The sequence below is a fragment of the Balaenoptera acutorostrata genome, chromosome 13 (assembly GCF_949987535.1).
Source record: "Balaenoptera acutorostrata chromosome 13, mBalAcu1.1, whole genome shotgun sequence".
NCBI lineage: Eukaryota > Metazoa > Chordata > Mammalia > Artiodactyla > Balaenopteridae > Balaenoptera > Balaenoptera acutorostrata.
Genome location: NC_080076.1, coordinates 64,078,123 through 64,105,019, shown reverse-complemented (window position 1 = coordinate 64,105,019; position 26,897 = coordinate 64,078,123). Strand labels below are relative to the sequence as shown.

The window sequence follows — 26,897 nt, the reverse complement described above, 5'->3', positions numbered from 1 at the left end:
GACTCGCTATTTGAATAATCGCAAATGAGTCTTTTCTTCTTCAAGTGTGTATCTCAGATACATGTAATCAGGTTTGTGATGTGCTCCCAACAAAATATTTACTTTTACTTCAAACAAAACATTTTTGTTGAGACTTTTACTCTGCAACACAGCAGCACAGACGGTGGCAGCCTGCATCTTGTTACAACGCATTTCACAACAAGGTGTTTTTATAGCTTCTGGGTCTAAACTCTTCCTATACCTCCTCAAAATCAGACGAGCATTATTTGTGTAAATGACATGTAAAACTATGTCAGTTTAAGATTGTTTCCAAATTACGGTAGCTAATGCCAAGAAAAAAGTGCGCATAAAATATAAGTAGGATAAAAGGAGAAACACGGAGGACTTTATTTTAAAAATCCACGTTACAAAGGAGATGTGGGTTGTGTTTGTCATCCGTAAGCTGCACAACTGCCTGATTTGATCCGAGGGAATGTGGCTGTCTCTGTGTGGTCTCCCCCCAAACACGCTCCCAGGTGCACAGCCCTGCCCTCCCTGTACATGGGCTGAGGCGGGGGGTGGGCGGGGCTGGGAGAAAACGCTGAGCCAACAAGGAGCGACCCCATCCTGCAGTCCCCAACTCTGGAGGACCTCGCGTACAAGGCAGAGTGGGGGGCGCTGGCGTGGGGGGCACAGTTCCTAATGCCATCAAAGCCTCTTTAATCCCTCAGCATTTCCCGCTGAAACACAAGGTGCCCATATTCTCAGGACTCCGGTTCCGCCTGGGCTGTCCCACCACCTTCTCGGCTTCCAAAGCGACCCCCCAGCACTTGTGCTGTGCAGAGAGCTTCCCAGCAAGCCCGCCCCAGCCGCCCCGGTTTCCCCGCAGGCCTGGCGGGGGTGGGAGCAGAAGGACAGGCCAAAGGAGGCTCAGGCCACCCTGCCCGGGGCTGGACGACCCTCTGGAGGGGGCGCAGGTGTCAGGCCCTCCTTACGATCGATCCTTCACATTTAGTGTATCACACATTCTGTTTTTAAGCAAAAATACTGTCGACGACTTTGAATGAATCAAGACTTATCCTGAATTGTAAATACAAAAATGGCTACAGGAAAGTGCAATTATCACTGTGATTGTGAAGTGAAGCTACATTTACATCCGGCGACCCACACCCCATAACCAGAAGTCACTGCAAGTCCACGGCTGCAACCCGGCCCCACCAGGCACTGAGAACCACACCAGGGGTCTGGTCATTACTGCCCAACCTGGGGGTGCGGTGGAAACCTCAGGGAGCTTTTCAAATGCACAGATCCCTCTAACCTTCCCCCAGAATTCCTACTCAAAGTCTCCGAGGGCAGGCGTTGGGATCTTGCTTTAAAAGCTCCCCAGACGATTCTGAGGTGCGGCCTGATCTGGGAATAATGCACTGAGCTCGTGGCTGCCAAGTTCTCAGGCTGCTTCAGATCTCGAAGGCCTGATTATGGGATTGGCTCCAGGTTTGATCAGGATTATTTATTGGGGCAGCAGGAAGTAAAAAGAAAAGTCTGCAGAAGGCAGTGGGAAACTGGCAACGGCAATGGAACAGGTGCCTAAGTCCACTCTGTGCCTTTCTTATCGTGGAGCCAGCCCAGCGCAGGTGGCCCACGAGCCCAGTAAGCTCCCTAAATATGCATGAAAACTTCATGATGTAGAACTGACCAAGGCAGGTGATCTCAAATATAGGAAATCACCCAATTGGGTTTAACGTTTATTAGTTAATGACGCTACGTAATGATGCCAAGGTCTGAAATGCTCTATATTCATCCTTTACGTCGTTGTTGCAAAAAGTCACTAATGATAAAATCAGGTGATGCTGCAGAGGTTGGGAATGGCTTCCGCCCATCTCACTGAATAGCGTGTGGTCACTTCCAGGCACCAGAGCTGTCGCCAGAGAAGGGATGCGTTATCGGCAGAGACTTCAGTTCTAATACCGCTACATCTGAAGGGGGATGGGGAAGGCATTGTTTTGAAATTTGTATGGAATAGACTTTCGCCATTGTCAGGTTCTTGTTTTCTTTTGTATTGGTGGAAAGTAGAGACAGTTTTAGACTAGGATTTAGTGAAATCCTAGGATCTCTTGATCTGTAGCTTTTCATGCGTGTTGGTCTTATCTTCCTACTTAGACCATGAGTCCTAGAACAGGGATTATTTAAAAAATCTTTACCCCACCCCCTCACCCCTGTCTGAGCCCCTAACCTGATGCTTCCAGCATGGTTGGGGCTCCGTGAACATAGCTTGAACAGTTTCATTAGCTTGGGATGTAGAAAGGTGAGCTGAACTAACAAATTATGAAATGATGTTCATAAAATACAAAAAGATTTAAATGGAGATGTGTGAGGATCCATCCCCTTACAGTCTTCAGTCAAGTGTAAAAGAATCATTACTTCTCATCCAGATCTGACCCCCAAGTGGATTCATTTTCAGTGGCAGTTCTAGGGCTCCAGGGGCGGGAGACATAAACCGAGTTTCCTTTCCTTCCCCTTTGACATTCTTCTCTGCATTCAGTTACTTGGGGTCTTCCAGTCATGGCATCTCCTCCACTGTATTTCAGGACCCTGGGCTCTAAGCTGAAATAGGCACACAAGGCCGCTGGGATCAGCTTCCTCCTCTTGATTTCTGGGAGCTGGCATGACAGCATCCTCTCAGGAACAGAATAGCAAAGGAGGGCCACAACCCACTTTTCTCCTCTCTCCTTTTCAGAACAGGGAACAGTCATTTTCTTTCACTTTAATAATTTTCTCCCTTGAGAGAGGAATTCAAACGTCTTTCACTTGCCAGGAGAGTGGGCGGGAGGTGGGTGGAAATCTTTCAAGACTTCAATAACAGCTCGACACAGGGCTGAGCCGGAGGAGCGGGTGCTGTAACCCGTTCGGAGCCGAGACTGTCTTTGATATTCTGCTGGAGGGGGACTTACCCCAGGTCTCTGGTCAGAATGACCCTGTATGGCCTCACATACAACGACTTGAACCCAATTTAGGAAAGACACATCTCCAGAAAACCAAAACCAAACCAGAAACAATGCAATTCGATTTTAAATTCACCAGCACTGACTTCTTTTACCTAATGTGATGAATTGTTCGCTAGAGAGAGAGAGAAAGAAAGAAAACCCTTGGAAAGGCTGGATGGGAAACTCGCTGGGACCAGGGTTCTCAGCGGGTCCTTGCTGGCGTCGCTGGGCTGGGCTGGGCGGAAGCCCCCAGCACCTGGGCACCAGCGCTGGCACCTCCGAGTGCGGCCCAGCACCCTTGTTTCCTCTAATTGTCAGAGCTCTAAAATCTACCTCGTCCATTTGTTCTACTTGTTGGGAGGCTCAAGGCACACAGCTCGCTCTGGAGCACCCCAACTGCCCATCTGCCCTACAGACGCCCACCGCACCTACAGACGCCCACCGCACCTTTGCAGAGCTTCCCCAGGGATGACGCTGGGGAGTGGGCGGAATCCAGGTCCACCTACCCAAGCTTTGTCCCAACTTTCAGCTCCCCTCTCCCCTCTCACCTGTCTAGACTCGATTTTCAAATTCCACTGGGGCAAAATCTTGCAAAAAGAAATATCCAGAAGCCTTCAGGGGACTGGGGAAGAAAGGTGCTCCTCTCAAATGGCTGATAGGGGACAAAAACTAAGCATGGGACAGACAAAAAGTATGAACCACAGCAATTCCAGACTTCGGAGAGACTAAAAATGTTACAATATCTGGAACTTTTTCTCTTCCAACACCATTGTGCTCCTTGTCTTCTGGTCCCCAGTTTTAAATAGCAGCAACTGAGTAATGCTTCTTGCTCATTCCGTTTCCAAACTCGGATTCTCTGTTCACCATGAATCACACATTTCCTCCCACTTTTCTGACTCCCTCAAAGACGGACACCCAGGCCCGCCCAGCTCTCAGAATCCGACAGAACACGCACAGTGAGTTCCTGTAAGGCTCAGAAATCGGGTTCTGGCTTTTTCCCCCCCGCACTGAGCTGAAAAGGAATCTTTTCTCCCCCTGTGTATCCTATTTAGATTCATAACACAGTCTTTTTAAACTCACATAGACCAGAGCCAATTTCTTGGCTCAGAAGTAAAATGCTAATTTGTATGTTTTCAGTGAATTACTCAATGCCCTAAAAAAGTGCAGGCATAAAAGAAAACGAAAAGAACAAAATCACACAATCTGTCTCTGCTCAAGCAATCCAGAGCCACATGGCCCTTTCTGGGCAAAAGCACCCAGAAGGGTACATGTCACACACACAGCGCTAGGCTCATGGCAGCTTTCGATCACGACAGGGGCGTCACTGGGGAGTGTGGTGAAGCAGGTCTCGCAGGTACGCCTGCTGCACACACAGAGGCCCGGCCGCTGGCAACACCACCTACAGATCCGGACAAGGGCCACGTGGCTGACTGTCCCAGAGTCAGGACATGGCGAATGACACAGGAGGCTGAGAGGCAGGGAGCTGGACTGGGGTCATGCTAAACGGCGGGCACCTCACCCACCGACCTGCAGACAGAGAAGCCTTGCAGAGAAGGTTCTATAGGAGGAGGAGGTTTTTATCAGCACTGGGAGGGCAGACGAGTGTGCCTGCCCATGAGGAGGACACACGCTGCCTGGCCCAGGCCAGGCCCCTCCTCAGGGTGTCCCTCTGCACCAGCCCGGGCTCGGATGGCCACGTGGACGCCAGGGTCCCTGTGGGGGCTCAGAGAGGCCCAACAAACAGCCACTGGCCTGCACCTGTCACTAGCACCAACGCTCAGGCTGGTTAAGAAGAAATCACTATGTCCTCTGCCCCATCCTCGGGTCCAGCCCTGTCTGTCTGATGTGGCAGCCGCCATTGACAGGTGGCTTTTAAGCACCTGGCATGTGGCTTCTTCATCTTGAGGTGTGCTGACATGTGCACTACACAGTGGATTTCAAAGATTGATTAAGAAAAAAGATGATGAACTATCTCATGAATAACTCCTAAAAACTGCACATTGAAGTAATATGTAGAATATATCACGTTAAGCAAAATATATTATTAAATTTCACTTGTTTCTTTTCATTTTTCAAAAAATGTGCCACTAGAAAATGTAAATTTACACACGTGGTTTGCACTTGTGGCTCTCATTATACCCCTATTTTCTGTATCTGGTCAGTGCTGGCGTGGAGGACGCGGTCACTGAGAAGGTCCGGCCACGGTCTCATGTAGTGATGCAGTTGCTTTGAGATCAGCAGAGTGTCTTGGCTTTGCAAACAGGCAACATAAACATTTGATTTAAAAATGTTTTTCTTCTGAATAGCTAACTGGGAATACCGAGAACAGCAAAGGTGGAGCCCAACCTTTTCCATATATTAACTCAATCAATTCAATCCTCATGAGCTAGGGGCAGAGGTTCTGCTGTCACGTCCATTCAACAGAGGGACACACTGAGGCTCAGGGTGGTGGGGTCCCCAGGAAGGGCGGAGCCGGACTCAGGCTCAGGCAGCAGCCTCTCCCCACACCCATTTCTTTTGAACGTTGAAAGTTTAGAATACTTTCAAAATAACCTGGCTTACATTCATAATAAAAAAGAAATGGGACAGCACCCATCTCTGGAATTACTGTAAGAATTACTGCCAGGATGTGATATGAAGTTTCCAGAATGACAGTTACTTCAACAAACACGGATCTTCCACCGTGTCTTCTGCACAATCGGAATCTGTCTTTTTTTTTTTTTTTTAATTGTTTATTTATTTTTAATTTTATTTATTTGGCTGTGTTGGGTCTTCATTGCTGCACGTGGGCTTTCTCTAGTTGCGGCGAGCGGGGGCTACTCTTCGTTGTGGTGCACGGGCTTCTCATTGCGGTGGCTTCTCTTGTTGTGGAGCACGGGCTCTAGGTGGGTGGCTCAGTAGTTGTGGCACGTGGGCTCAGTAGTTGTGGCTCGCAGGCCCTAGAGTGCACGGGCTTCAGTAGTTGTGGCGCACAGGTTTAGCTGCTCTGCGGCATGTGGGATCTTCCCGGACCAGGGCTCAAACCCAGGTCCCCTGCACTGGCAGGCAGGGATTCTTAACCACTGCGCCACCAGGGAAGTCCCTGGAATCTGTCTTCATGGAAGAAATACCCTCAGCAGCGTCGTGCCAGCGAATCTTAAAGCACCATCTTCTATCACAAGAAATGCAAACCTTAGTAAAACTCTTGAGATTTAGGATTTTCTTTACAGGATGTTGTGCTCACACAGCCCCTTCGAGTTCATCTATGTAAACTCCCCTCTAAGTGGGAACAGGGCACAAAGAAGAATCTATGCTAATAAATTAGAAAACTCCAATTTCTTTTTAATGGGGACTGCAGGTGAGCAGAATTGGGGAATGACACAGGGCCCTCTTTGGCTTTGTTTTGTTACGTATTTGTTTATAATACAGAGAACACTCTGAGCCCCTCCCATCCCCCTGCACCCAGCGTGATGGATAACTGATGGTCACCTTCTGCAGCCCTCTCCTGCTTCCTCCCCCCCACCCCGAGTACTGTGATGCTCATTCTCTTCTCTCTTACAAAAATTATCACAAACTCTGAAATGTGCGCTGAAACAATATGGTACTTAGTTTTGCCTGTTTTTGAACTTCATAGAAGAGTACTGTATTCTATATAACCTTTCGTCACTTCAGTTCTTCATTCACCATAAAGACACGGAGACCCACCCACGTCATGATGGGGGTGGGATCCACTGCTGCTGCACCCGCCCCTCTTGGGTCCCCGCAGGGTCTGTGTCCGCTAGCATTAGGGCTCTTCCAGCCTTTGGTTCTAAGAACAGTGCCACTATGTTTCCTGTTATACATGCCTCACGATAACACTTATTTTATTAATTAAAACGAACTTAATTCTGAAATCCATTGTAATCCCTGCAGTAGCCAGAAATCTCCTAGGTTTTCCGCAAAAATGGCAGAATAAAGAAACATCCAGTACGTTGGTAATTCTATCGTGTGCAACTCAGAATTTCCTTTCCATATTGCTTATCAAATACAGCTTTTCAGTCCCTTTAATTATATATATATATATATATACCACAAAGGACAAGGTTTATCTTCAAAGAACTCAGTAATTTGTTCATTATGTAAAATGATTTTTTTTTTAAGAATTATGTAATTAGCCAAGGAAATGTTTACAACGGATCTTTTCTTTTTTTCGAAGCAATATGATATTTAATTTTCCACAAAATGCTGTATTTTCTCCATTCTGGATGTACTACAGTTTTTTTTTTTTTTTTTTTAAATTTTATTTATTTATTTATTTATTTATTTATTTATTTTTGGCTGTGCTGGGTCTTCGGTTCTTGCGAGGGCTTTCTCTAGTTGCGGCAAGTGGGGGCCACTCTTCATCGCGGTGCGGGGACCGCTCTTTTTTTTTTTTTTTTTTTTTTTTTTTTAAGGATTTTTTCTTATTTATTTATTTATTTATTTATTTTTGGCTGTGTTGGGTCTTCGGTTCGTGCGAGGGCTTTCTCCAGTTGCGGCAAGCGGGGGCCACTCTTCATCGCGGTGCGGGGACCGCTCTTCATCGCGGTGCGCGGGCCTTTCTCTATCGCGGCCCCTCCCGTCGCGGGGCACAGGCTCCAGACGCGCAGGCTCAGCAATTGTGGCTCACGGGCCCAGCTGCTCCGCGGCATGTGGGATCTTCCCAGACCAGGGCTCGAACCCGTGTCCCCTGCATTAGCAGGCAGATTCTCAACCACTGCGCCACCAGGGAAGCCGCGGGGACCGCTCTTCATCGCGGTGCGCGGGCCTTTCACTATCGCGGCCCCTCCCGTTGCGGGGCACAGGCTCCAGACGCGCAGGCTCAGCAGCTGTGGCTCACGGGCCCAGCTGCTCCGTGGCATGTGGGATCTTCCCAGACCAGGGCTCGAACCCGTGTCTCCTGCATTAGCAGGCAGATTCTCAACCACTGCGCCACCAGGGAAGCCCTACAGTTTTAATAATAGATTTTGGGGGGTGAGGGGGTGTATGGGAGGAGGACGCTGTCACAGTAAATGTGCATAGCTATTATAAGACACATGGCAATTTCTGAGATTCCACATTTTTAAAGGTGTATGGTAAAAAGGCTCCCTCAATCCTGGGTTAGGCTCCCTCAATTCTGGCTTGGGCTTCCTGGCTTGGGTGACACAAAGGAACCTTCAGAGTTGTTCAGAGCTGTACATCAATGGTTAGGCTTTTCTGAGTCCACTTTCTTATGTATAGGTCAGGGAATGCTTTATTTGCAGCGACCATGGATGTGGCATGTTGAAAAGATGCCTATAAGAGGAAACGTCTATAAGGAAAAAGAAAACATATTTTCCCTACACTTAAATCCTAATTTGAAACAGCCATAAAAAGCACTGAGAAGTTTTAGTCATTCACTGGTTGATATTTAAAATTGAACTTGTAGAATATCAATCCTGTGGTCCCAGGCTCTGAGTCAGTTAAAATGAAAGACACCTGGGGGATAACACCTGTCATCAGTCACTTAGGCCTTGGGGTGACCCAGGTCTTACGGGCGAGGAGTGGGGCTGGCAGCAGTGTGTACGTCAAATTGGATTTCCTGCTAATTTTTATTGTAATTCCAAGTCCCTTTCTGGTTCTCGTATTTCAACTTGGCCAACGGTAATAACCATAATGATTCACGGCTATTCTGTTCTTTAAATTACCGAGCTTTCTCATGAGATCTAATTCATTCTCAGACATGAAGCACGTATTACTGTCCCCGTTTTACAGACGGGAAAATTCAAAGGCAAGTTGGCTAAGAGACTGTGTCTGGCCAAGAACTGACTCAAGTCCTTTAGATCTTGGGCTCACTGTGCCGCACCTGGCTTCACTGGGGCTGGTTGGAATAATTCTGAAAACTGTTTGGAGAGAGGCCCCATCCTTCCACTTACAGCTGGAATATTTTATTTTAAAGAGCCAAAGAGGCTCCCATAAGCATTGACTTTTTTGAAGACCTGAAAATATTTAAAGTCCCAGAGTTAGCACATCTTAAATTTGACAAAACCTTATCCTTTCTAAAATATCAGGCACATTATAAAAATTTTTAGATATTTTCTCTAAAAGATGGGCTTACGTAATAGAATTCAAACATGTACCAACAGCACACAAGGATAAATGCCTGGCCAGGAGGGCATGGACGTGACTATGCAAAAATCCCTCTACTTAAGGGACTGGACTCAAGTCCCTACAGAATAATTTCAGGTGTCAGAGCATGAAAAGAAGTTTAAAAAGTTAAAAATAAGAAATTTATCACAGAGATTTTAGATTTTTTTGATGTGGACCATTTTTTAAAGTCTTTACTGAATTTGTTACAATACTGCTTTTGTTTTATGTTTTGGTTCTTTGGTCACAAGACATGTGGGATCTTAGCTCCCCGACCAGGGATGGAACCCGCACTCCCTGCATTGGAAGCGAAGTCTTAACCACTGGACCGCCAGGGAGGTCCCTATCACAGAGATATTTTTATACTACATCCAAGCAATGTAACACAAGCCATCTGAGACCCCAAGGAAGAGTATAAACCAAAAGCTGGGAAGAGGCCCTAATGGGGTGATGATCCACGTTCTAATGGCCTATTTAGTTCAAAAACAACAACAAATTATTAGAGGTGTCTTTCACCAGCTCAGGAAGCTGCACAACGCTTCTTCAAGGGAGTAGAAAAATAATCCCTGGTTGACATTTTCCACCTTGATTAATTAATTGACTGCACAGTTAAATGTTTGCAGTATGATGCAAGGGAATGAACAGAGCTGCAAGAGTGTGCCCGTGGCAATGGCCAACTTGCAGTGAAAGTCTGGCGAATGAACTGTCCTTCGGGGCAGGACCGTGTCCTGGTCACTGGGATGTTCCATTTTCCAGGCCACCCAAGCCTTCACCCAGGAGGCCTTCAGGAAATTCTACCTGAATGAGTGAATGATCCAATAATTCCCAACTTTCATTTTCATTCACTTGCATTTTTGCTCCTAAGAGAACTGAGTGGCCACCAAAGCTGACTGTTGACAGCACCACTAGAGGTGGACCAGAGTGACTCCAGAGAACACCCTGTTCTTCCAGGAAATTTCCCCTTTCCAGGCTGCTCCGTGGGGCTGCACGTGGCCTGACCAAGCCCCCACCCCCACCTCCTCAGCTGGAACAGGGCTGACCCAGCAATCAGGATGGACCAGCAGTTCCCGAGCCCAGGAAGGCCACGCAGCAGGCTTCAGAGTCAGACCACCGGGCTCCAGCCCTGACCTCCTGCTCCCAGATCCCAGCTCTGACCCTGGACCAGTCAACTGCCTTCTCCGAGCTCCTGTCTCCTGAGGTGTGCAGGGAGGATGACAGAGATGCTGTGACCACTGGATTCAGGACAGGATTGTGGCCTGAGGGCTTTGGGAGCTGAGGCCTTATTTCACTTGTATCAAGCTGACTGACCAACATTGCCAAAAAAGGATGATAACCGAGGAGGAGAAAAAATTTTTTGATAGACTTTTATGTATTTTAAAATCCCAATTTTGTTTTTCTTTACATTTTTATTCTAAACTATGAATTTATCCCAGATCAAAACGTTTTCTGCAGAATATAGAATTTTTGACTCTGCCCATGCAACCCAATCCTGGAAAAGCTACAGAAGAGAGGCCCCTGCAAACACCACAGCCAGACCCATTAGTCAGAGACAGGCTTGTTCTGGGACCCCTCCCAGAGGTGCCGTCAGACGGGGCAGCCTGTGTGCAGCTCGGGCATCCAACAGCGGGGACGGTCGGGCTCCATCTCAGCCTCGTGGAGGCTCCCGTCTCCCTGCTCTCCAGGGCCCTGCTGGTCTCAGGAATCCAGCAAGGACACTGAGAGCTCACTGCCATCCTCAGGAGAGATGTAAGGTCTCAACTCTCCCTTCATCAGCAACAGGGTCCTCTGCGTGATTTGATGGCAAAATCCCTGAGTGAAGTTTCCAAAGCTTAGCATGTGGCAACATCTCAGAAGGCAGTGTACGTACATTTACAAATATCACATGAAAGGGCAACCAGGATGACGGCTGATGTTTGTTGGACGTTTGCAGCATCCAAACACAGTCCCGAGCACTTAGATGCATGACTGTATTGAATTCCTGTCACAGCTTCATGAGACAGACATCATTATTACTGACCCCATTTTACAGATGAGAAAACTGAGCCCAGAGATGCTCCTCAACTTTCCCAAGATTGCAGCAGGAGGCAGATACGGGACAGGAACCACAGAGACTGCATCCTCAGCCACAAGGTTGAGGAACTTTTACTGTATCCACCAGAATGATTCAGATACAATGGTTTTTATATAATTACATATGTCAAGCTCTTATGATTAGAGTTTTGGTACTACTCTGCTTCCTTTCTTTTCCAAAAAGAGCCTCAAGAAAGGACACCAAGCCGACTAAGGGAATTATTTCAGAGACTTGTTATGCAGAGAGCATCCTGTTTCTCTCCCACCCCAACATACACTGAGGCTCTTTGGGGGTGATTTCACACAAAATCCTTTCAACAGACTGTGTGAACCTGTAGTTGTTACAACTGTAGATAAGCAAACACATCACATGCTTAGTTACCCAAAATTCGTGGCTTTGGCTAAACCAGCACTGAAGGCGCAGGAATGAGAGGCACCAGGTGGGCAGTGGGCGTGGGACATGTGAGCACACGGCTTCGGCGGGGGACACTGGGGCTGCCCCTCATCTCACGGTGGGGGGTCTCCCAGGAGACGTGGCTGGTTGGAAGGTTTCTGCCCAAACATAGGAAGAGACCCGGGATGGGAGGGAAGCACTTCGGGGTTGGGGGTGGGGGTGACTGAAGTGACCAGAGTGAAAGGCAGCCCCGAGGAGGGAGCCCAGGACTGAGAGGACAGAGCCGGACCCCTCGGGGGCACCTGTCACACAGATGCAGGGCAAGGGACCAGGCGACCGAAGGGACCGAAGCTGACGGGTGGCACGAAATCCACAAGGTTGAACCTTATGAAACGGCCATGTTGTAGGTCAAAAACGGCCACACGTGGGCAATTTCTTATGTTTCCGTTGAACAGATCATAAAACTCCTCTGTACAAATGTGGGTCCGACCCACACATGGGTGAGGATGGTGAGCAGACCACCGATGGGGATCAGAAGACTGTCGTCCTGGCCCGACCTCCAGGGCAGCAGGCCTGGGTGCCCCCCACCAAGTCTCTGTGCCGGTCTACAAAGTGAGACTTGGACCAGACGCCCTGGAGTCACGACCAGCTGAAAGGCCGAGATTCAAGGAGCAGCCGCCAGAATGTAGACAAGGGGCACGGTCAACATCAGGTGGGCTGTCAGGTGTGCCTGACCCAGGACCCGCTGACGCAGCAGCAGGGCTGGGGGCTCCAGGGGGCAGAGAACAAGGCTGGAGGCAGAAGCCTCACAAGCTCACTCTCCCAGACTTCTTGGTAAAGAGAACCAAAGAGAAGCATGACTAGGAATTTAGCTTAAATACTAAGTAGTTTCAAATGTACTCTCCATACAATCAACCAGAACAATGTAAAGCAATCTTTTTATTGAGGCACAACCATTTAAATGTCTCATAATTCTTTTCTACTACCTGCACTGGTGTTTTTATTTCTACCATAATATTCATACTATGAAATGTTACACTGCAGTTAGTGTAAAAGTCTCCAGCTGAATTACCTAAATTATTAGCTTCATGAGGGCTGGGACTCCAAGACCATCCGGCCATGGTACTTCTGCAGGGCTACACCCTCTAAGTTCTTCATATGATGCAGGGATTTGGGAGATGGACCCCTTGGATGTATCCCCCATTGTACACTCTGGCCACACTGCCCTCTGCCTCCGGTCAACCTGTGGACCTGTCCACTCCTCACAACCCAGTCCAGGCTCCCCTGGGACAGAGCCACCCAAGCCTCACCAGCAATACCTCTTCCCCTGCACCCATGTGCCAACCTTTCCTATTTATTTACTGAACTCTGCACCCTGTTATTCCTCACGGGCGTGCAGACATTCACGCTGGTACTTCCAACGCCTAACACAGTTCCTGACACATATCAGGCAATCATTGAGAGAAAAATCGAATAGGATGCCTCTTTAGATAAAACGGATGAAGGTTGATTTGAAAGATTTTAACTTCTAGTGAATTAGAGGAATTTATGTGATGATACGGATATGATGTACTACTTACTTATAATTTTTTAACCGTAGAAATAAGAAACCTGGATGATAATCTTTATCACCTAAATTCTTTCAAGCAGCTAAAGATGCCAGTTAGTGCCATTTTAGTTTCTTTGGGAGGTGATGACAGTTTAACAAAGAAACAAATAAAAATACAATGGTTTAAGAACTATTAAAAATACCCTTAAAAATTTAATACTGAATACTTTGAAATGATATATCATCATTTACTATGGAAAGCAATGGGACATTTAGACAATGTCTAAAATTCAGGAGAGAGTTTGGGAAACTAAGGAGTAGAGGCTTGGGAAAGTGGTGTAGGAACCTCCTAGTAATTTCTCAAATCAGCCAACTTGTAGTAAAAGGTGTTCTTCTGGGTAATGAACACACTGCCATGGATGAGAATAAATGACGATAATTCCATAAATCCTTTAACATTGTAGGTGATAAAAATGAAAGCTCAAATACCAACTGTCATTCTTCTACCAACACTCATCTGATTGAGCGTGCCAGTTAGTTTGGGGGTCGATGTCCCACCTCTGTAATGCTCCGTCTCCCTTCAACACACACCTCTGACTTGTGCTGGGTCCTCCCCACCACGACCCTCAGTTCTTACTGCTCTGCTGGTGACACTATTACTAGCCCAGGAAGCCCCTCTCCCCCGGGGCGTGGTCATTAAGCCTGTGGTCTGAGCACCTGTAGTTCTTAAGGGTCTTCTTCCCTGAATGGGTACAGAGTTTCCAGTCTACCCCACAGAAGGTAGTCTGACATTACAGGATACTTTACTGTTCATTAATTTTATGTTACGTATTATATGTTACAGATGTTACACATTACAAACATGTTGTTTCTTCACTAAGTCATAAGTTTCTGGAGCTGAGAAGTCATAACTCAGAGTGTCTTAGTGTAACTCATGGTCCTAAGTGTAGCACCGAGCACATGGCAAACACGTGATTTTCGAGCACGTTTTCGGATCAAAACTATATGCCACATGCCGTGCCAAGCAAGGGGAAGAGACTACCACACCCCAGAAATGCATGTCTACTGGCAAAACTCAACATGACTAGTCATGATGTGCGCTTCTCAGAAAAGGACAGGCGTAAAAGTTAAGCATTTGGAATCATGACACATAATCTGCTTTCTAAGTAAGTCTAGCCTTGTTAGTCGGAGGGACTTAAAAGCGGCCAATAACTTGTTTCTTTAGTTATCCTGATCACTCAGCATTAACTGGGTGCTTACTGAGTGCTCAGGACGGACCCTGGCAAATCACTATTTAAATAAGGGCAGGGGCTTCCCTGGTGGTGCAGTGGTTGAGAATCTGCTTGCCAATGCAGGGGACACGGGTTCGAGCCCTGGTCTGGGAAGATTCCATATGCCGCGGAGCAACTGGGCCCGTGAGCCACAGCTACTGAGCCTGCGCGTCTGGAGCCTGTGCTCCGCAATAGGAAAGGCCGCGATAGTGAGAGGCCCGCGCGCCGTGATGAAGAGTGGCCCCCGCTTGCCACAACTAGAGAAAGCCCTCGCACAGAAACGAAGACCCAACACAGTCATAAATAAATAAATAAATAAATAAATAAATAAATAAATAAATAAAGGCAAACATACGGGGTGAACACTGTGCTCTCGGGAATCTGAGCTTTGCAGACAGAGGAAGAAAAATTGGCAAGTGGGTTTTCAAGGTGGAAAGAGCCAGGGCTGGGGAATGACCTGCAGATGGAGGAAAGCACGTCCCACCTGGGGACACTTGCCCTTTTCAGAAGAATAGGACATGGAAAATACCTTTACGTATTTTTAGGGCTTTCTCTTGGGCAGAAACTTCCAACGAGGTCTGTGAAAGGAAGCTGGGTGTGGGCGGAGACGGTGTGTCCTAAAGCCAAGGCGGGATGGGGTCAGACCGAAGAGGTCACCCACCACGCAGAACCCAGAGGTCAAGTGCCCTCCCGTGTCCTGCTCTGCTTAACTGTGTCATTTGTGGTTTCCCTCAAAGGATGACGCCTACAGCTTCTGTACTTTAAAATCTCAATATTTTATGGATGCCTAATAAACCCCTCTGTATTTTCGTCACCATCCACTCCGGCATTTTGTCTCGGCATCAAAACGGTTTCAATACAATTTACTTTAATGTTAAATGTTATTTGAAAAAATGCTTACTTGGCAATTCAGGCTGGATATTTTCTCCATACTGATAAGATTAACTGCAATGGCATTTTATAACTATTTGCTATGAGATCAAAGTATGTTTAAAAGATTGCTCTTCGAGGACCCTAAGTCGATTTTACGTCACCTTGGCTGTCTCTGGGGACGACATGTGGGTGCCTGGGGGCAGGAGTGAGGAGAGACTTGTCATTCTTTCCTATCTTTTGGATTTTGTGCCACACACAGACACTTCCTATTCAAACAAATACAAATACAAGTTAAAACATGAAATTACTATGTGCAGTAGGAATGTTATGTGTGAAGTTGATTTAATTCAATCTATATGCCATAATAAAGGACAGGATAAAAACTGTGTGGGATTATTTTAAGAGGTGAAGAAAAAACCCACATATTCATGGATGACATTCTCATGCAAAGCTAAAAAATTGAAAAGTCAGTGTTTCAAAGGAATCTTCTCAGGAGCAACTTCATTTTTCTGCTTCTGAAAACCTCATGTACCTGTGTCATAAGCCATGTGTGTTGACTCACTCAAGCCTTAATTTGACACAAGAAAATCAACTCATTCTGCTCCTTCCTCCGTTTCCGGAGACATAGATGAAAAGGTAAAAATGTTTTCTCTCAGAGTTACATAAAGCTGCAAAGGTAAGGAATATTACTCAGCCATAAAAAGGAATGAAATAATGCCATTTGCAGCAACATGGATAGACCTAGAGATTATTATACTAAGTAAGTCAGACAGAGAAAGACAAATACCATATGATATCACTTATATGTGGAATCTAAAATATGACATGAACTTATCTACGAGACAGAAACAGACTCACAGACATAGAGAACAGACTTGTAGTTGCCAAGGGGGTGGTGGGCTGGGGGAGAGAACGATTGGGAGTTTGGGGTTAGCAGATGCAAACTATTATATATAGGATGGACAAACAACCAGGTCCTACTGTATAGCACAGGGAGCTATAGTCAATATCCCGGGATAAACCATAATGGAAAAGAATATGAAAAAGAGTATATATATATATATATGCATAACTGCGTCACTTTGCTGTACAGCAGAAATTAACACAACATTGTAAGTCAACTATACTTCAATAAAATTAAAAAAAAAACTGCAATGGTAAGGACAAAATGTCCCATTACTAAGGTATTTTTAATGTCAAATGCTTCTGAAAAGTGCAAGTGTCCTCAGAAGTGAACTTTGCTTTGGGAAATCCGGTGACAAACTTCCAATGCATCCAAATTTGAGGGGAACCTTGACAACAAAAATCTCACACTTTCGAAGGATCTAAAGTTTCAGTGACATCTTCTCCAAGGAATTTTTTAAAAATGTTGCCTTACTTTGTAACCCTTAGAGTGTATTTTCTATAAGGAAAAATACTTTAGGGAAAATGTGTCTCGTGGTTTCAGCCCAGATTTCTCGCCGTGAGGGTATAGATGAGAGGATGCTGCTCTGAGTGACCCTCACAAACTCTGATTGTTAAACAGCACGAATGACAAGCTTTTTATCATGCGCAAGGCAGCACCAGGCTCCACACTCTATTTACTTCTCTTTATAGTATTTAGAAATAGTTGAAAGAATTGCCAACAGCTTTCCCTCTTAAGTATTTATTGTGGATGAAATTTATTAGTGCGCTAAAATGAGAGTGTGGAAGTTTTGAAAAGAACAGGGTGTCTACACAGTCTCAAAGGACATTCCCCAAACATACTCATGAGTTCCAAGGTGGGGAGGTACCTTTACAGAGGAGAAAGAGGCAGACCCCACCTTCACTAAGTGACCAGAGTTAATGTTCCCAGCCACTGGAAAGGCCACCAGACCCTGCATTGGATTATTGACCAGGGTTGCCATCAGCGTTATTATTATTACCATAATTTCACTATAATTATTGGGACAACTGGTGAAATCTGAATAGACATTGTATTAATGCTAAATCCCCTAATTTTGATAACTGTGCTTTGGTTACATAAGCGGAGGGCCTTGTTTGTAGGAAATACACACTGAAGTGTTTATGGGGAGCGTGATGGCTGCAACCAGCTCTCAAATGGCTTGTAAAGGTGTGTTTTAGTATAGTCAGGGCCAGAGAGCAAATGTGGCCAGAGGTTACCTCCTGATGAATCTGGGTGCGGGGTATGGGAGTTCTTTGTCCTACTTTTGCATTTTGGGGGTAAGTTGAAAATTGCTTCAAAAAAACAGTTATTATTTATTAGGAATACCCCTTATGATAATATTTCAAAGAAGAAGATGGAAGTTTAAAAAAGTATCTTCAGTGAAGCCCTAGTGTGCCTAATGATCTAACTGGGATATTTTACTAAAAGGACAGCCCTTCCTTTCCCCAGCACACGAGACGAGCAGAACGGATCCGAGCGCTCACTGTCTGAGCCACCCTCCTCCTGGCGGTGTTTGGACAGAAGCCACGGGAGGCCTGGAGGCAGGTCTCTGATGGAGAAAGCGCCCCCTCCCAACACAGACCAGCCCCCCGAGCACATTCCAGGGGCACAGACAGAGGGCGTCCTCTGGATGAGGTTTTTTTTTTTTTTTTTTTTTTAATAACTAGAGAACATACCCTAGGACATTTTAAATATTTTATTTACAAAAATTCAAAATGCTGGTAAGTGTCCTGAAAAGACACTGGCTCTGGAAATGGGACATTTCGGTGTGAGCTCCCTGTGGGTGGGAACCGGCTCGGCCCCCATCACCAGGCAGCACAAGGCAGAGGCGTGTGGGGGAGTGCTCGGTTGGAAGAACAGCCAGAAGCTTGTTGGAACTTGTGGCAAAACTGGGCGGGACCTGGAACCCCAGGGGCAAGGTGGAAGGTCTGACCGAGATCTCGCAAATACAGGTGCGTCCACGGGCTTCAGAGAACCTGTGGCCGGTGAGGCCACCTGGAGGGCAGGACAGAGGCGGGCAGAGAAGGTGGCAAAGCAGGAGGACCAGGGTCGGTTTAGGAGAATCTGACTGAAACTAAGGTGCAGGGAGGGGAAGAGGGCAGGGTGGGACTTTGCAAACTATAACGTGTTGGCAATTCTGGTCGACTCTTTGGCCATACTTGTTGAGAAGACTAGACTCCTGGATGTGTTAATATAGATGTGTTAGTCCGGGTAGCTTGTACTTCTGACAAGGAAGCACGGTACCTGAGTACTTCCTTAGACAGTAAGTCCTCTTTCCTCTTTGTTGTGGCCTCACAGCACTACCATGGTGTATTGGAATTTTCTGTTTATGATCTATCTCTCACTATATGGCAAGACCTTCTGATTCATCGCTTTTCTGTGTTCCTAACACTTAGCAAAGTGCCTGCCACATACAGTGTCTCAGTGTTTGGGGGCTGCTGGTGGCAGAGACCAGGCAGGGGTTACCTGGGCGGGCTCTCACCTGGGCTTCTGTGCTCTGAGAGGCAAGGATCGCCCCTTGGGGACAGCTGAGACACCCCCAGGCAGGCTGGGAGGCGTTGGGGACACTGCTCAGATCCAGCCACGGGTCTGATCTGGGCCCAGGTGGTCTGGCTCCAGCGCCACCCGCCACCCCACCCCCCGGTGGTTTCTGACGGTGCCTGGTGGGGTCCAGGGCAGATGCCGGGGGTCCCCATGGGGCTGCGGCCTGGGCACTCCTACCTGACTTATATGGTGGGCTTCAAAGGCTTTTTGGGGTGGGGGAGCGAGAGGGTTCAGTTGGTTAAAATATCACAAGGAAAACCACTAGCCTGGATGGTGTGAAATCAGGATTCTGCATATACTCCCCAGAGGAGGGGCAGCTGGGAGCCACCGGCGCTGGCACCTGGCAGGGCTTCCGCCCATTGCCCTCCGCAGCGCTGCCTCAGGAAGCCCAGCTCCCACCCTGTTGTCCGCCGAGCGGGAGGCCTCTTGCTCCAGGTCACAACTTGCTCTGAAGTGGAGCCAAGGCCCACGGTGGGCAGGCAGCCTCCCGGGGAAGGCCAGGTCCGCTCTGGCGAGCCGGCCTGCACCCCAAGCAAATGTTTGCTGGGAAGAGTAACGCCTGCTCTCCGGGTGTGTGACCACATGCGATTCGGATAAACGTCCACTTAGGAAACGGGAGGTGATAACAGAGTAATGACTGACCGGACCGCTTTCACATTTCTCACTAAGCCTCACTTATCCACTGACCCTTAAAAATGCCAGCAAAACACACTTTTAAGGGAGCTAATAACATAACCACATTTTGGGAAGAAAATACCAAACAAACAAGTTAATACTCCAATTTAATCCATCAGTGATTTTATCCGGTATTGTGCGAAGAGTTTTGGGAAGTGCGGGGGCAACCACAATATTTTCCCACTTTGTAAATGATCAGGTGATGTGCGTTCTGTCAGGACCACCACCTGAGCCTGTGTATTTCCTACCACTTCCCGTGTAGACGGGCTGGGTGCACAGACGGGGCACCGTCCCAGGAAGGGGTCCCGGGTGGAGCCCTGTCCAGAGCGGAGGTGATCTGGCATGCTCACGAGCAAAACGCTGTGAACAGGCAACGGCCAGTGAGCCACCCCAGCCCACCCAGGCTGCCCCGGTGTCTCCCATCCGGATTGTCACAGAAGTCACCTCTTCCTCCCCAGAGCCCGTCTCCGCCAAAGGCCAGAGCGACCTTGATAAAACACTCAGGTCACGAAAATCCCCTCTGAGAAGGCTCCAGAGCCCTCCCAGGTTGGGACAGACCAGGCCTAAGAGGCCAGCGAGATCTGGCCCCTGATGCTCGCCCTGACTTCTCCCGGCACCGTCCCCTAGGCAGGCCACCCGCCAGCCTCACTCTTCTTTCTATAATTCAACTGAAATTCAAGTAGGAGATAATGTGAAGAGTAAACCCAAGTGTGACATTCTTAGAGGAAATTCTTAGGATTCCACTAAGATACTGTAGATTTTTCAATATAAAGAGTAATCTCACGTAGAATCTCAAATTCTTAATAATAAAGAAGAATCTTACACATTCTTCTAAGTTTTCCTTCTAAAATTAAATAACTCTGAAATTAACTTTTAATGATAGGACATATTTGGTTCAAAAATTGTTCTAGATCTACAGGAAAATAAACAAGATCCTCAACGAATTGGACTGTGACACAGACTTTCTCAAGGATTTAATCCAAAAAAAAGTACTAGACTTAGTAAATTCATGTTATGTTTACTATTGAAATACTTGAGTTAGCTCTACTTTTATGAGTTTTACAATAGACATTTTCTTTAAACAAAAGTTAATTGTCTTCAAATGTACCAAGTGTTATTAGTATATAAGTCAGAGATTTGTCTTAATGTCACTTTTAAGGGGATCATCAAAACATAAATTCAAGAACGATTTAATCTAATGATATAAGTGATGAATATTTCAGAGTACTATAGAATAAGTGTTACTGAAAACTGTGTGCACATTAAAACACAATTTTCAGGAAGAAAGTTATATATTAGATATTAATTTCCTCATTTATATAAGTGTAGGCTCAATTGTAAACATAATCTCACTTGACACGGACAGAGACACGTATGACAACAGAATGTAGGTTTAAAAACTACCAAAAAAAGTATTACCTCTGAAAAAGTATTATAATTGCATTTGTACCTGCTGGTTCCCAATTCTCTTTTATTTTATTGGTAGTTAATTATGGTTTCCGATAATCATTTTTAAGTAGCCTCAACATATCTATACGAAAATACATGCCTTCAATGCAAATGGTTTCTTGAGTTTTATTTTTTTATTAAAAATCATGCTATAGCTCAAAAACACATTTGCAAATTAGGTGCTTTGGATTCCTTAGTAACCCACGTGGGAGTTACTGGATTTCAGATAGAATCTGGGAGCTCTTGTCACGTGTGAGTTTGTCATAAACAGAAGAAAGAAGATGTGACAGATCGATACATCTTGATGCTAATTTCTCTTTATATGCTAAGAATAACTTTTCCCTTCATCAGAACCACATAGGAAATGTTTTATGATGAATTTTAGGCAAGCATGCAGGACAAAATTTAGAACTCAAATACATGTCTATAAATGTGTAAATCTGAAGTTGAATAAGAACAACCTGATTTCAGCTAGGACCTTGCAGTCTTGGGTGACTTTTCCAATATGTAAATCATCACAGTGAGCTGGGAGGACCCAGAGCTCCAGTTGGCTGAAGCATGGCTTTGGCCCCCCATCATCTCCTTGAGCCCCCTCCACGCCACTCAGTTAAAGACACAGTTAAATAAAAAACAGTGTGCCTGCCACGCCAGCTGGCATGGCCCCCCTTTCTAGGTAGTTCGCCATCGCTAACTCTCTCTTTTTAGAAATTCTAGGAGTTTCACTGGCTATATGGGAATGCTTATCAGAAACAAAAATCACATGAGAGGATGCCAAAAAAAAAGCTTTAAAACGTAATTCTTATCCGCCATCTGGATACAGAGCCTACAGGGCAGTTGTGTTCTACTGAAGGGGAGGGGAGGGGCACACGGGCCCATCTGTCTTACACACTGGGTCCTGCAACAGCTTCCCTCAGAAAAGAGGATTCTGAGAATGAAAAATGTCTCAAGACCACCATGCCAGGCAGTGGAGACTTTGAAATACTGTTTTGGAGGAGTACACATGTACACACGCACACACACACACACACACACACACACACACATGCTCTTTGGGCACAACCGTTAACAAAAATGATCTTCTGAGAAATTGAAGAAATTCTCCTTCAAGACATGTTTAATCAAATTACCAAATAACGATATTTTAAAGAAACGTATGTCCAGCAAACAAGAGAAAACTAATATTCATAACACCCTTTCGCATAAGCAACATTGCCATCCAAGTGATTAGAAAAGTAGCCCTAAATCCTGCAGAGCTGAAGTAAATCACATTTTCCCAGGATACAGTCAACATTCAGAAGTGATCCATGTATGACCTACAGCTGGCGTGCGCCTCTCATTTGAGCTGAAGGATGCACGTCTTAAGAGTGAACTGAATTCTGTTCTATTACTCCCAAGGATGCAGTCACATACCATAAAGCCTTTCTCTCTGCTCATGTAATTTCTACTCTTTTGTTATCTGGGAAACGGCTTAATTGTTAATTTAGGAATACACAGAGGAAAAGGTACTACCAATATTTCTTAGAGGTATGCTGTCTTCCTGATCATCACCCCCACCGATATACTCATAAAAGCATTTTTTTACAATCTTATTGCCTTTAATATTTTTAACACATGTTAATATTTGGGTATGGAGGGAAGCACTTCTAAGCACAGAGCTAGATTTTGAAGAAAGTCAAAGATTAAATAATATTAACGTTGGTTCTCAGTAAGCCACCTCGTTAAAAAACTGTTCCACCTTGCACCATTTAAAATATTTCAGTAAGGATTTACTTACCTGGGAATATTCAAAGTCAGTGATGGGGGCTATGCTCTTGATATAGTCTGATCGAAACTGGTTTTCTGGGTTGGCCAGTGGAACTGGGGGAATTATAGTACTCATCGCCGAAACAATTGTCTAAAGTGGAGTGAAGGAAAAAGATACATGGATAAATAAACCACTTAGGTTCCATGTGTGGTAATCTAGTGCATAATTTCTGTCTACGCAGTTTGAGGGAGCAGAGGATGCAACCTTACTACTGAATAAATATTTAAAAAAATTCCTGGGATTTCCCTGGCAGTCCAGTGGCTTCCACTGCAGGGCGCATGGGTTCAGTCCCTGGTCGGGGAACTAAGATCCTGCATTCTGCATGGCGGGGCCAAAAAAAGAAAAAAAAAAAAAAAAAAAAAAAAAAAAAAATCCTTACCACAATAGCATCCTTAACGTTTTTCCGGATGTCCAGAATTTTCTGTTTCTTCTCCCTGTATGAAAACAGAATGGTTATTAATTAACTTTACACATTGCCCCAAATCAGTTGAGTGGGATTTTATATTCCCAGCTGCAGGGGGTCTACAATGGTACTAGCAGAGGTCAACATCAGCCCCAGGACAACAGCGCAAAGATTTTATGTGGAAAAGGAAAACATCCACCTTTTCTGGTTTGGACTCTAAACAAACGTGCACACACCACAATCTCTAGCTCTAGACAACCACACAGGTTTTACGTAACATGGCAAAATCATCATGACTATTGCATATAAAAACTACAAGGCTACACCTATAAATATATTTTATTTGAATCTATCCATATGTTGAATTGAAATAGATGCAGACAAATGATAGAGGAAAGTATATATAGACACATTGGTTAAGCGTGCTCAGCACAATACCAATAATGCAGATCAATACCTCAAGAGTATTTAATAAATCATATATTGTTAAGTTATTTTATTTTGATGTAGACGCTACCAGAAGAAGGATTTGCCTAAATATGCCAAATTCAACAACTTACTTCTATATCCCCCCCCCACCCCAAAGGTCGACTCAAAGATCAAATTAACTGTTTTGAGAAAACACTTTGGGGAGGCCGGGAGAGCAGTGACAAAATTTGCATGCAGTTGGGAAGCAAACCCGAAATCGGTCATTCCTTACTCGGGATTAAATCCATTGACGTGCAGGATCCTCATTTGTTTGACGATAGTGCTTTTCCCAGACTCACCAGCCCCTACAAACAAACAGAGAGAATGCTGTGATCTGTGGCCGGGCACCGTAGCCATCTCTCACGCCAACCGAGACTGAACTAGTGTCCTGCCCCCACGCGGGCGTTTTCAGGTGCGCTCTCGCTGTCTGCGGGGGCGCGGGCCCTGCCCGCCCGGCCCTCTCCGCGCTCCAGGCCGTGCGCCCCGGGCCGTGCGCTCCGCTCGGGCCGGGCGCCGCCGCGAGCCCCCCGCCTTACCCAGTAGCAGCAGGCGGTGAGTCGCTTTGTAAGCCAGGCGCTCCTTCTGCAACTGCTTCTCGATCTTTTTGTTGGCCTCGCGTCTTTCCTTTTCATCGACGCCCTGGTCTTCTGGCGTCTTGCTGTTGCCCAAACACCCCATGCCTGACCGCTTGCGTGGACGTTAGGCGCAGTTAGGAATTGCACAAAAGTAGAGAGTTGTAGGTGTGTGTGGATCCTGCGGCGGCCCCTCTTCCTCGCTGCTGAAAGAGATGCTCAGGTCTCTCGGTGTTTTCCGATCGAAACAGGCGTTTCTTCTCCCTCCCCCTCCCCGCCGCGAACTCCCGACTCCGAGGACATAAGATGCGCGGAGCCAACTACTTTTTAAAGACACTTGTTTAGAATTATCTGCTGGATAAACAGCAGTGAGCGGAGACGGGGCCAAGAGCGCCGGGGCCGCTGGAGCCAGCGGGGTGGCGCTGGCCCTCCCCTCGCCCCGCGCCCGATGCGCTGCCCGGGGGGGACCCCGAGCAGGCACGCTCGGCCCGGTGCCCGGGCCCCGCCGGTGGCGGCCGAACGCAGCGCGGAGGGACGGAGCGCACCGGGTCCCCGCCAATAACTGCGAACACCCGCCGGCCACCCGCGCCCCATCCCGGGTCTGAGCCCCTAGGGCCTCTCCGCGGCGGGGAGGGGAGCCGGCTCGGGTGCGGCCAGGCCGCGGGTCCCGGGGCCTGGAGGGGTGGCGGCCGCCCTCGAAGGGCCCCCGCGGAGGCTCACCCGCTTGCGGTCCGGACGCGGCGCGCGGCTCCCTCGCAGCCCGAGCGGCACTAGGTCTGGGCGTGCGCTCCCGGATCCCGCGCCGCCTCCGGCTCCCGGCGGGCGAGGCCTCGCGCATGATCATGCATATTCTATCAGGGGGAGGGTCCGTGCCGGGCTCGGGCACCCCGCCTCCCCCCGTTACCGTTCTAGACGGTTCCAGCAAACCCACGCCGCCTCCCGCAGCCTCCTGTGTACCTCCCGCCCCCGGCTCTCCTCTGCGAGCTCTGAGCAGCTTTGCTACTTTTCTGGAAGACGCCGTGGCCCCGAGCCAGGCACCGCTGCCGGAACCAGTGAGGGCGGCTGCTGGTTTCCACCTGTTGAGCAGGTGCCCGTCGCTCCCCATCCGCGCTGCTGGGCGCGGGGGGCGCAGAGCCGTGACCGCGGAGGTCGCCTCCCGGTACGTCGCTGGTACGAGTTTCGGGTCTCCAGGCCAGGGGCCCTGGCACCGCCGTCAAGTCCCCACTCCCCTCCGGCTCCACCGTATTCCCTCGCGGTCATCACGCCTGGCCTCCTGCACGGACCGCGATCTCTGCCGCCCCTGCCCCTGCGCCCTGGACCGCGCGGGCCTCACCCGCCTCCCCGCTCTCTTCTCCTCCCTTCTCTACGGATTGTTCCGTCGGGCGGACAAACACGTTCAACTCTGTCCCATTTGACGGCCCATCCTACAGCCTCAGGCTCTGCCTCAGCCCCGCCGTGTCCTCCTGCCCACCGCGCGGCTCCGAGTTAAAACCGGTACCTGACTCCTTTTTCCCTTCCCCACCTCCCTTTCACGCCTCAGCTCCCGGCACCTGGCTTCGGCCCACCTGCTTCACTGAAATACTCTCATGGGGTCATCAGCAGACCCCCGGGGTCAGACTTCACCCAGGAACTGTGGTCTTCACCTTCTCTGACTCTCCTGGAGTCTCCCGGGTCCTTCGGCTTCCCCGACGTGGCCTTTGGATTTGCCGCCCACTCTCCACGTGGAGAGGCGGCTCAGACCCAGCACAGCCCTTATCCCCTTAATACCTGGCCCTCGGGGGCTGACTGCCTCCCCCATCCTCTGCACACGCGGCTCCGACGACGGCCACACCAGACCTCCAGCCCAGCCCACACTCCTGACCACCAGGGCGGCAAGCACACCTCCACCTCCGTGCCTCCAGGATCTCCTCCCCGTGCCCACACACACCTCCAGCGCGCTCCTCTCTCTCTTTGTGAATAAGGCCCCTGATTTTCCCAACCAGAACATGGCAGTCATTCCTGACTCCTTTTCCTTCTTGCAAACCCAGTTACCGTGTTCCTTTGGGTGCGTTTCCTAAACATCGTTCCTGTTCTTTCCACCCCATCTGCCGTTGCCATGGTCACTGTCCAGGCTGGATGTCACAAGTGGCCTCCTGCTCACATATTCCGGCTCACCTGCACAGTGCTGCCACAGTGACAATGCAAATCTCACATCACTGTCCCCACCACTGCCAAGCCCCCAGCCACGGTCCATCAAGACTGGGTCCGTGTAAACTCCTCAGCTTCAGCTCTCATGTCCTCCCTTCCTGGGCCCCAGCCCCCCTTTGACCCCTTGCACGTGGACACCCGAGTGCATGGTGTGGGTGCATGCGCTGCTTCACTCTCTGGGAGATGTGTGGCCCCTTCTTCACTTGACCAACTCTTAGTCACCCTTCCTGCCTCACCACTGCTTCCACAGTCAGGGCCAGGCCCCCTTCTCTGTTCTCCAGCATCTCACAGCACCTTACATTGTAATGGTTTGTTTGCTGCTCTTTCAAATGTCCACTGAACTTGGGACCCAGTGAGGGCCGGGGCAGAGCCTGCACTTCACACCTGCTGGGCTGTGCCCAGTTCAGTGCCTGGCCCGGGGAGATGCCCCTTGAGTCTTTGTTTGATGGATGAACAAGTTCACGAAGGCCAAAGATAACTCCCGCTCCAAGTGTGGGTTCTCACGAAAGGAATTTCACGATCAGATTTTAAATTCATAAAATACTTGTCCAGTTTAGTACTGTATCCAAATAACAATACTCTTTAAAAAACAAAAGCAGTAGTGTCTCTTCTTGACACAGCAGAAGCAAACACGCAGTGCCATGCCAT

At 47.8% G+C, this 26,897-nt stretch overlaps 1 protein-coding gene across 2 annotated transcripts in view; it reads right to left on the bottom strand.

The window, feature by feature from the left end:
- Positions 1-26,897, bottom strand: part of GNAL (G protein subunit alpha L) — a 90,340-nt gene that overhangs the window by 46,773 nt on the left and 16,670 nt on the right. The window contains exons 1-4 of one of the 2 annotated variants that reach the window (XM_007196198.3): positions 24,027-24,168; positions 23,723-23,795; positions 22,999-23,053; positions 22,590-22,709 (exon numbers count right to left, since the gene is read on the bottom strand). In XM_007196198.3, coding sequence (XP_007196260.3) covers positions 22,590-22,709; positions 22,999-23,053; positions 23,723-23,795; positions 24,027-24,168 — 390 coding nt within the window. Of the gene's footprint in view, positions 1-22,589; positions 22,710-22,998; positions 23,054-23,722; positions 23,796-24,026; positions 24,169-26,897 lie in introns of those variants that run through there. The other variant, XM_057527188.1, reaches the window with a different exon arrangement.